The sequence below is a fragment of the Rhinoderma darwinii genome, chromosome 10 (genome assembly GCF_050947455.1).
Source record: "Rhinoderma darwinii isolate aRhiDar2 chromosome 10, aRhiDar2.hap1, whole genome shotgun sequence".
Lineage (NCBI taxonomy): Eukaryota > Metazoa > Chordata > Amphibia > Anura > Rhinodermatidae > Rhinoderma > Rhinoderma darwinii.
The window spans coordinates 104,781,534-104,792,608 of NC_134696.1; the positions used below are offsets into that span (position 1 = coordinate 104,781,534).

The 11,075-nt window shown below is 44.1% G+C and overlaps 1 protein-coding gene and 1 long non-coding RNA gene across 5 annotated transcripts in view; one reads left to right on the forward strand and one right to left on the reverse strand.

The window, feature by feature from the left end:
- Window positions 1–4,104, forward strand: part of IFFO2 (intermediate filament family orphan 2) — a 42,780-nt gene extending 38,676 nt beyond the window's left edge. The window contains exon 9 of the mRNA XM_075840551.1: window positions 255–4,104. Within this exon, the coding sequence (XP_075696666.1) occupies window positions 255–360 (106 nt within the window). The 3' untranslated portion in view covers window positions 361–4,104. The remainder of the gene's footprint in view (window positions 1–254) is intronic.
- Window positions 1–11,075, reverse strand: part of LOC142662339 (uncharacterized) — a 115,039-nt gene that overhangs the window by 3,608 nt on the left and 100,356 nt on the right. For 2 of the 4 annotated variants that reach the window (XR_012850904.1, XR_012850902.1), the window contains exon 3: window positions 236–517. The exons of 1 other annotated variant lie outside the window; for it this stretch is intronic. This is a non-coding gene — a long non-coding RNA (uncharacterized LOC142662339). Of the gene's footprint in view, window positions 1–235; window positions 518–2,602; window positions 2,769–11,075 lie in introns of all 4 variants that reach the window. One more of the 4 variants, XR_012850903.1, reaches the window with a different exon arrangement.

Below are 11,075 nucleotides of genomic sequence, written 5' to 3' on the forward strand. Positions count from 1 at the left end.
GAAGTGTATCATTCTGGGGTGTCGGCTGTTTAGCTCACAGAGAATTATCCGGACTGGATACAATTGTAGCAAACTCTCAGCTGTGAGAAGTATTAGGTCAGAATGGATTTACAGCCTTTGGATGTAAACAGGAATGTTCGCATTCACTGCCAGCAAGCAGAGATCTTGAAGCTGACGGAACAAGTTAGCTAGAGAAGCCTTTTTTTTTTTCTTCCCCCTTTACAATATATTTCACCTTTTTTTGTTTCTTGCAGGAACTCTCCGTCCCCCAGTTCTGTGGCCAGCAGCGACTCGGGGAACTCAGACGAAATGCAGGAGGAGTTTGAGAAAGATGCAGACGGAGACAGCGCCATCAGTTGATAAGAGGTGGCGCCTGACGGACCTTTTTTTTGTTTGGGACGTGAGTGGATAAAGCAGAGACTTTGATTGGAGCGTTTCCAAGACGCCTCCAGATCTTCCTTCTCCCCCTTAATTTGGTGCTGTAAATGTCTATTCTTCTACAGAAAACCCTGTAAAACTGAAAAAAAAAAAAAAAAAAGACAAACTTTTTCTTTAAAAAAAAAATTGCTGTATGAAATGTGCCTTCCCCTCTCCTGAGCCACATGGATTATGCCACAGATGAAGCGTGTGGGCTTGGGTGTGCCCATTAACACCACACGGGGGGGGGGGGGGGGTCCGTGTTAAACAGGCAGCCTATGAAGTCTCAGTGTCCAGTGATCTTGTGGTCTGTCTCTTTATATAGTGCGGAGATTGGGGCGCACCTTTGGGGAGCCTATGGCAGCACATGTATAGGATTACAGTTCCGCTCCTGCAGGGCCGGGGTCTGTAGTCCCTGCTCTGGGGGTTCATTTATAGCACTTGTTAAAATTCAGCAGCAAACCAAAATATTCTCTTAGTTTACTGTTGGTCAAGATGGCGGCTGGAAAGTCGCGCTGGTCTTTATGGACACTGGGGTGACGGGAAGGCGGCGCTGTGTTAGGGACTATGCAATATGTTTGCCTTATTTAGAATGAATGTTTATGCCCCCGGCCACCGTATAGCTGCGCCGCGTGCGCGATCACGTAGTTATAGACTACAAAAACAGCGCCACACCTGTCCACAGGGTCTGGAATTACTGCCCAGCTCCACTGTAGAAAATAGAGCTGAGCTGCAATACCACACACAACCTGCGGACAGGTGTGGCGCCTTTTTTTTTTTTTTAGGAATTTTGCAGCCATGTTTTTGCCGTACTGCTCAACGCCATTTTATAGGGCTCGTCCAGTCTTATGTAAATAAAGTTTAATCTGCGTATAATGAAAAAGTTCTCCAACTCTCAAATATACTTTGAATTAATGCTGCACTATTTTCAAGACCAAGGATTGCTGTCAGTGAATGGGGAAAAGTCTTGTTTATATTCAAAGGCTGAAAATCCGTACAGATTTTCTTTCCACAGCGGAGGGTTTTGTTACAATTGTATCCAGTCTAGACCATCCCCATGCTACATTTTGACTACTAGAATTTTTCATTATACGGTGATTCAGCTTCACGTACAGATGGCGACACATCCCCAATCTAAGATGGTTTTACTTTTTGGAATCGATCGAGGAAATTGCACTTGGGGAACCAGTGTAAAGAAAAGAGCTAGAGCTCCTGACGCTACTGAATCGAATACTCCAGCAGTTTTACATTGGTAACAGATGCTGGTGACAACCCCTACTGGCACTGTAATGGTGACCATGAGTAGTTGTCATAGAACAGTAATTCCTTTCTATAACACTGCAGATTTATGGGCCATTCAGGGTCTGTGGCGAGCTGGGTGATGGCTTATATGTTCAGGCTGTCATTAGTATCGGTTACCTGTGTAGGAGAGTAAATGTTCGGCACTCCAGCTGGCGTAAACTACAATTCCCAGCATGCTCTGACAACTTTTGGCTGGAATAATAAAGCCTTCTGCTGGCAAGGCATGCTGGGAGTTGTAGTTTCACAAACAGCTGCAGGTTGCTTTCCTCCCGGCTCAGAATTTTGTTGGGAACGTTATTTTACCTCTGGTTTTTACAGCCGCACTGGACGCTATTTACTGTAGAGCAGACGCCTGCAACCTGTGGCCCTCCGGCTATTGGGAAACTACAACTCCAAGTATTCTCTGTGCACGCTGGGAGTTGTATTTTCACAACCTATGGAGATCCAGTGTGAAGACGTCGGCTGTTGGGACCACTGGATAAGGCTGTGCAGCACGTTCACCCAATACATAAGTGACGGCTTTGCTCGGTCTATCTCTCGGGGTCAGAGGTGTGTTCGTCACAATGTCGCTAGAGCGACGAGTAACCTGCGGCTCTCCAGAAACTACTACCCCCAGCATGCCCTGAGTCGCTGATAAGTCATCGGTTTAGCTACAAGTGGTGTGGAGGGGACGGCTCCAGTATTAGTCTAAATATCCCAGAACACATTGCTGTAGTTTGGCGCTGCCCGCTTCCTCGCTGGGGTTGGCACAGCCGTTATGTGGCACTGTATCCTATACAGCGGGGGCCGGTGTATTGCCATGTGTTGCTCTTGTAAGACTTTGAAGCCATTTCTGTATATAGAGACGTATGATTGGTAGGAGTATTTGTTAATTTATTCATACCTCGGTGGCCTTCTGACTTCTTGTTTGATGAGATTTCTAGTCATTTTGCGTTGCCTTAATTTGCAGATTAGACTTGCTGGTCCTTGCTCTTTATCCTACAGCTGATTCCTCCCTGAGTGTTGCAGTAAATAAGCTTTGTATATTCTGTTCTGCTCATCCGCGGTTACTGGAGGGGAAGGTATAAATGGCTTGTACGATACTTTATTATGTAGCGGTGCGTTATTCTGACCCCTGTACCCTAGAGCGCCCCACGACCTAGTGCCAGATCAAACCTATGTAGCGCTCTGGCCTCATTCACTTTACAGGTTAAATGTACGTATAACGCTGGGCAAATCCTTCTCGGCGCTGGTGTTACAGCAGTTCTTGTATTATCCTGTAAACTGATGTTCGGCAGTGGTGCGGACCTTCTATGTTATACGTTTATAATCACCTAAGCCGCTTGCAACCAAAATCTCTCGTGCGCTTGCCCTGCCCTCTAGTGGAGAAGGGTGTCATTACCATCCTGAATTCCACACCTCTGTATATAATCCTATTTTCTACTTCTTGTGGGTAACAATTGGTACCAAATACCTGCTGGGTTACAAGTCATTTTGAGAAAATGCTGCAGCTTTTCTTCTTCTGTATCAGCAGACTGTAAATACTTCTTTTGTATTGAATAGACGTGTCATATTGACATATATTTTATAGATTATTGTAAGGACTGTTTTATTACACACTTTTATAAGGGGCTGGAGGGGTTTTTCTTTGACTATTGGAAAAGACTTAGTCGGACGCTTGATGTGTGTGAACGTGACAAAACCCATTGCAAGCCCTAAAGATCCCTAAACCCCCTTTTTTTAAAAGGGTAAGGATCCCAATTCACGGTGTTCATGGCAAAAATAGAACTTCATTTAAATACCGTTTACAAATAATTTAGACAAAGCGCAAATTTCTGAATGGCTGTGATTGGTTATTGCACTGTACACCTGTCCGAGCGAACTGCTGATTGGTCCATGGTGACGATACATCTGCAGTTTTGCACCCTAAAAGTGTTTAGTTTCATACATCTTGGTGTAACATGTTTGATTTAATAACTTTTTTTGCAAATTGTATTTAGTTAAAGGGAACCGGTCACCAAGGCTGAACTAAAAGGCACCCACTGAAGAGCACCCCGAAAGGCTGATAATGGGGTCAGAATATGGCACAGCCTCCGAGACTCCTCTAGAAGAGGAGTCACAGATGTGGAAAACCTTGAGCCTCTTCCCTCATTGACCTGTGAGGCCTCTTGGTTGGAGAGGACCTCAATATTTATGCCAAGTTGGCTCTTTGCCGGTGACTGGTGCCCTTTAAAATATTGTCGTCCCCCCAAAAAGCATCTACTGGCCCTTTTACAGAAGAGATCCCTAATATTTATACAAGTTAATGTCCATTAGGTAAAGCTCCCCCCTATTGTGGAGGCTCCTAGAAAGCAGAGGGTGGAGTGTATATAAAGTGGAGGTGGTGGAGGGTGGAGTGTGTATAAAGTGGAGGTGGTGGAGGGTGGAGTGTATATAAAGTGGAGGTGGTGGAGGGTGGAGTGTATATAAAGTGGAGGTGGTGGAGGGTGGAGTGTATATAAAGTGGAGGTGGTGGAGGGTGGAGTGTATATAAAGTGGAGGTGGTGGAGGGTGGAGTGTGTATAAAGTGGAGGTGGTGGAGGGTGGAGTGTGTATAAAGTGGAGGTGGTGGAGTTCTTTCTTTGCATGTTATAAGCAGAATGGTCTGAAGATAATTGAAGACGATGTGATAAGAAATATCTATAGAAACGGCGATCACCAATCCCGGGAGATTCCCTGTATGAAGTAAATACTGTATATTCTATTTTTATGGACAAAACTTTTTTTTTAAAAAAAACTAAAATAATTCTGGATTTAGATGGTTCTCCCCATTCAGTATTCCCTCCGGTTGTATCTGAATATTGATGAGGAGAACGATGGGACGACTCGTGAATCCAGCACCCGGCTGTTCCTTTATGGCCAGGATTAGATATCGGCTCAAGTCTCTTTTTACATGTGAATAAATTCCCTTTTCACGTGTAAAATCTGCCATGTGTTAATGTTTCTATATATTTTTTCCCAGCAGATAATTGAACGTTTATTATGTAAATGGGAAATCTCGACATTTAGATACTAGAGAAAGCATTTTCAGGAAAAAAATCTATTTACTGTGCACCAGCGCCACCTAGTGTAAATGGTGGTATTGGAGGTGAAAATAGCAAAAAAAATGTGAAAAACATTTGCAGTGACCAATTTTACTGCATTTACATCCAAATGTTCGTAGCCTGACACTGGAGAATGTAAGACCTGTTCTGATCGATTATCTTATTTTATATATATTTTTCTTGTATAGTGTTCTCTTGCGTCTTATTTGGATACGTTCGGTTGGTATCTTTTGTGTTTGCACCTGCTACAAAGTGGCGGTGTCGATTAAGCTAAACTTCATGGTAGCAATAGGCAGCCGAGGTCCTTCTGTCCTCTGGGTATTTATTGAACCAGCCAATTACTGTATTTCGCAATATGTTTAGCATTTACAAGCGGGTGCAAAGTGGCAGAAATAAGGCTGGCTTCCCACATTGCGGGTCAAATGGGCTGTTTTGCCACAAACTGTGGGCAAAAATGCACCATTTTGCCGTGGTTTTCGGAAGATTGCGGCAAAATGGCGCAATTAGGACTCAATCTGGAACTTAAACCGCGACCTGAGAACCCAGCCTTACAAGTTGTATGGGGTGGGGGGGGGGGGGGGTACTGCACATTCCACTTCTGAAGTGGCCGAATAGTTTTACCTGGAGGGCACCGCACTTATAGCCAAATGGATAATGCATCATGTCTGACGATGTTTTTACTTTGTGGGCGTTGGGACTTTTGTACGGTTATTGTATCGTAGATTGTTTTCTTTTTGTATCATTATATATTTTTGTTGTCTTTCTGCAGCTTCTCGGTATTCTCACTACAAGTCACAGCCATTTATGCATAATGTCCTATAACGTGTGTTCTCCTGGAGGGACTGTGTGCTATTGCTGAGCGATACCCTGCAGTCTCCCCCGGGGCAGGGGCCTGATTGATAGGATGTGGTACTTTTACCTCTTGTTATCAGAAATAAAAAGATAAAAAAACAAAACTTTCAATAAATGCCAAAATTCTTCAACAGTTGTGGACTCTTTTATTGCACTGAAAATAATGTAACCTGAGCGGGCGACATCTGCATGGAGGTCACATGTTCACAGGTTTTTAAAGAGGCTCTGTCACCAGATTTTGCCACCCTATCTGCTATTGCATGTGATCGGCGCTGCAATGTAGATTACAGTAACGTTTTTATTTTAAAAAAACGAGCATTTTTGGCCAAGTTATGACCATTTTTGTAGTTATGCAAATGAGGCTTGCAAAAGTACAACTGGGCGTGTTGAAAAGTAAAAGTCCAACTGGGCGTGTATTATGTGCGTACATCGGGGCGTGTTTACTACTTTTACTAGCTGGGCGTTCTGACGAGAAGTATCATCCACTTCTCTTCACAACGCCCAGCTTCTGACAGTGCAGATCTGTGACGTCACTCACAGGTCCTGCATCGTGTCGGCACCAGAGGCTACAGATGATTCTGCAGCAGCATCAGCGTTTGCAGGTAAGTAGCTACATCAATTTACCTGCAAACGCCGATGCTGCTGCAGAATCAACTGTAGCCTCTGGTGCCGATATGTCCTCGCTCGTCCGACACGATGCAGGACCTGTGAGTGACGTCACAGATCTGCACTGTCAGAAGCTGGGCGTTGTGAAGAGAAGAGGATGATACTTCTCGTCAGAACGCCCAGCTAGTAAAAGTAGTAAACACGCCCCGATGTACGCACATAATACACGCCCAGTTGTACTTTTACTTTTCAACACGCCCAGTTGTACTTTTGCAAGCCTCATTTGCATAAATACAAAAATGGTCATAACTTGGCCAAAAATGCTCGTTTTTAAAAAATAAAAACGTTACTGTAATCTACATTGCAGCGCCGATCACATGCAATAGCAGATAGGGGCTGCAAAATCTGGTGACAGAGCCTCTTTAAAAACATGTTTGGGGTAATTGGATTCCCATGAACCGAGCCCTGAAGTGTGAGATAACAAACAGCTGCACCTGACCGTTTAGGCCCCTGTGCACACAGCAGATTCTGTTGCAGAAATTTCTGCATCTTAAAGTGCAGCTAAACGTTTGACAAACTTCTGACATGTCATAGTGACGTGGCAGAAGTTTGGATTGGTGGGGGTCTGAGCACTGGGACCCCCACAAATCGCTAGAACGAATCGGCTGAAGGTCTCGTGTGAACGCTCAGCCGCTTCGTGTCTGTTCAGCTTTTTCCGGAAAGCCGATGTATCGTAGTGCGGGCCCAGATACTTTCTATCGAGTCTGTACACGGATACATTTATTTCCGGAAAGAGAGGAACAGACACGAAGCGGCTCAGCGCTCACACGGGGACTTCAGCTGCTTCCTTCTAGCGATTGGTGGGGTTCTCAGTGCTCGGACCCCCACCAATCCAAACTTCTGACACGTCACTATGACCTATCAGAAGTTTGTCAAACTTCTAGCTACAAATAAGATATATTCCATTCATTTGAATGTTTCTGCAGCGAGCACAAAATCTGCATCAAAACTAGCGGTGTGTGTGTGCGTGCGGGGGCCTCAGAATGTATTTACACAAGCAGTTTTTGTGGAGTTTTTAGCAAGATTATATCACAAAATAATAACCAGGCTCTATTAACATCTGCGTAGTCGGCTCTAGTAGGGGCCTCCGTCACAGTTCCGGTGAGAAATGAAAAACACTAGAAACCTATTTGTCAATTGGTTGCGTCGGGTGCCATTAAGCTGGTTTCACACGAGCATGTTACGTCCGTAATGGACGGAACGTATTTCGGCCGCAAGTCCCGGACCGAACACACTGCAGGGAGCCGTGCTCCTAGCATCATAGTTATGTACGACACTAGGAGTCCCTGCCTCGCTGCAGGACAACTATCCCGTACTGTAATCATGTTTTCAGTACGGGACAGTAGTTCCACGGAGAGGCAGGGACTCCTAGTGTCGCACATAACTATGATGCTAGGAGCCCGGCTCCCTGCAGTGTGTTCCGTCCGGGACTTGCGGCCGAAATACGTTCCATCCATTACGGACGTAACATGCTCGTGATGCCGTGGTTCCTGCACCTTTTTGTTTTTTCGTTCTTCTGTTCCTAAGACGAAACAGAGGAATGGAGAGACTTAGGTCATGTTCACATCTGCATTAATGCTGCATTTTTGCACAAAATTGTGGCAACAAAAAAAATGCCTCAATCTGTACTGCAGGGTGTAAAGATGTATTTACATGAGCAAACCGTCTGGTAAATAAATGTGAACACTTTCATTCTATATATAAACTGCAAAATGGTGTTTAATCTATCACTGCTGCTGGTGGAGTCACTGTGTACATACATTACATTACTTATCCTGTACTGATCCTGAGTTACAGCCTGTATTATACTCCAGAGCTGCACTCACTATTCTGCTGGTGGAGTCACTGTGTACATACATTACATTACTTATCCTGTACTGATCCTGAGTTACATCCTGTATTATACTCCAGAGCTGCACTCACTATTCTGCTGGTGGAGTCACTGTTACATACATTACTTATCCTGTACTGATCCTGAGTTACATCCTGTATTATACTCCAGAGCTACACTCTCTATTCTGCTGGTGGAGTCACTGTGTACATACATTACATTACTTATCCTGTACTGATCCTGAGTTACATCCTGTATTATACTCCAGAGCTGCACTCACTATTCTGCTGGTGGAGTCACTGTGTACATACATTACATTACTTATCCTGTACTGATCCTGAGTTACATCCTGTATTATACTCCAGAGCTGCACTCACTATTCTGCTGGTGGAGTCACTGTGTACATACATTACTTATCCTGTACTGATCCTGAGTTACATCCTGTATTATACTCCAGAGTTGCACTCACTATTCTGCTGGTGGAGTCACTGTGTACATACATACATTACTTATCCTGTACTGATCCTGAGTTACATCCTGTATTATACTCCAGAGCTGCACTCACTATTCTGCTGGTGGAGTCACTGTGTACATACATACATTACTTATCCTGTACTGATCCTGAGTTACATCCTGTATTATACTCCAGAGTTGCACTCACTATTCTGCTGGTGGAGTCACTGTGTACATACATACATTACTTATCCTGTACTGATCCTGAGTTACATCCTGTATTATACTCCAGAGTTGCACTCACTATTCTGCTGGTGGAGTCACTGTGTACATACATTACATTACTTATCCTGTACTGACCCTGAGTTACATCCTGTATTATACTCCAGAGCTGCACTCACTATTCTGCTGGTGGAGTCACCGTGTACATACATTACTTATCCTGTACTGATCCTGAGTTACATCCTGTATTATACTCCAGAGCTGCACTCACTATTCTGCTGGTAGAGTCACTGTGTATATACATTACATTACTTATCCTGTACTGATCCTGAGTTACATCCTGTATTATACTCCAGAGCTGCACTCACTATTCTGCTGGTGGAGTCACTGTGCACATACATTACTTATCCTGTACTGATCCTGAGTTACATCCTGTATTATACTCCAGAGCTGCACTCACTATTCTGCTGGTGGAGTCACTGTGCACATACATTACTTATCCTGTACTGATCCTGAGTTACATCCTGTATTATACTCCAGAGCTGCACTCACTATTCTGCTGGTAGAGTCACTGTGTATATACATTACATTACTTATCCTGTACTGATCCTGAGTTACATCCTGTATTATACTCCAGAGCTGCACTCACTATTCTGCTGGTGGAGTCACTGTGCACATACATTACTTATCCTGTACTGATCCTGAGTTACATCCTGTATTATACTCCAGAGCTGCACTCACTATTCTGCTGGTGGAGTCACTGTGCACATACATTACTTATCCTGTACTGATCCTGAGTTACATCCTGTATTATACTCCAGAGCTGCACTCACTATTCTGCTGGTGGAGTCACTGTGCACATACATTACTTATCCTGTACTGATCCTGAGTTACATCCTGTATTATACTCCAGAGCTGCACTCACTATTCTGCTGGTGGAGTCACTGTGCACATACATTACTTATCCTGTACTGATCCTGAGTTACAGCCTGTATTTTACTCCACCAGCAGAATAGTGAGTGCAGCTCTGGAGTATAAGGCTGGGTTCATATGACCTATTTTCAGGCGTAAACGAGGCGTATTATGCCTCGATTTACGCCTGAAAATACGGCTCCAATACGTCAGCAAACATCTGCCCATTCATTTGAATGGGTTTGCCGACGTACTGTGCCGACCTGTAATTTACGCGTCGTCGTTTGACAGCTGTCAAAAGACGACGCGTAAAATTACAGCCTCGTCAAAAGAAGTGCAGGACACTTCTTGGGACGTTTTTGGAGCCGGTTTCTCATAGACTCTATTGAAAACAGCTCCAAAAACAGCCGAAAAAGCGGCGCGTTGCTCAAAAAACGTCTGAAAATCAGGTGCTGTTTTCCCTTGAAAACAGCTCCGTATTTTCAGACGTTTTTGGCTCGGCGTGTGAACATACCCTAATACAGGATGTAACTCAGGATCAGTACAGGATAAGTAATGTCATGTATGTACACAGTGACTCCACCAGCAGAATAGTGAGTGCAGCTCTGGAGTATAATACAGGATATAACTCAGGATCAGTACAGGATAATGTAATGTATGTACACAGTGACTCCACCAGCAGAATAGTGAGTGCAGCTCTGGAGTATAATACAGGATATAACTCAGGATCAGTACGGGATAAGTAATGTCATGTATGTACACAGTGACTCCACCAGAAGAATAGTGAGTGCAGCTCTGGAGTATCTGTGTTCATACATTACATTACTTACCCTGTACTGATCCTGAGTTACATCCTGTATTATACTCCAGAGCTGCACTCACTATTCTGCTGGTGGAGTCACTGTGTACATACATTACATTTCTTATCCTGTACAGATCCTGAGTTACTTCCTGTATTATACTCCAGAGCTGCACTCACTATTCTGCTGGTGGAGTCACTGTGTACATACATTACATTACTTATCCTGTACTGATCCTGAGTTACATCCTGTATTATACTCCAGAGCTGCACTCACTATTCTGCTGGTGGAGTCACTGTGTACATACATTACATTTCTTATCCTGTACAGATCCTGAGTTACTTCCTGTATTATACTCCAGAGCTGCACTCACTCTTCTGCTGGTCGTTACAGTAAAGTCAGGACCCCTTCAACAGCTTAGCTGTGCTCCTATGATGCTCTGTGCAGAAACAACTCGCAATGAAGTGTGGGTAATTTCAGTTCTGAAGCCAACAGAATTGTGAATGAAGCTCTAGAGTATATCATACAGGCAGCAACTTAGTGGAGTTGCTTTGTACA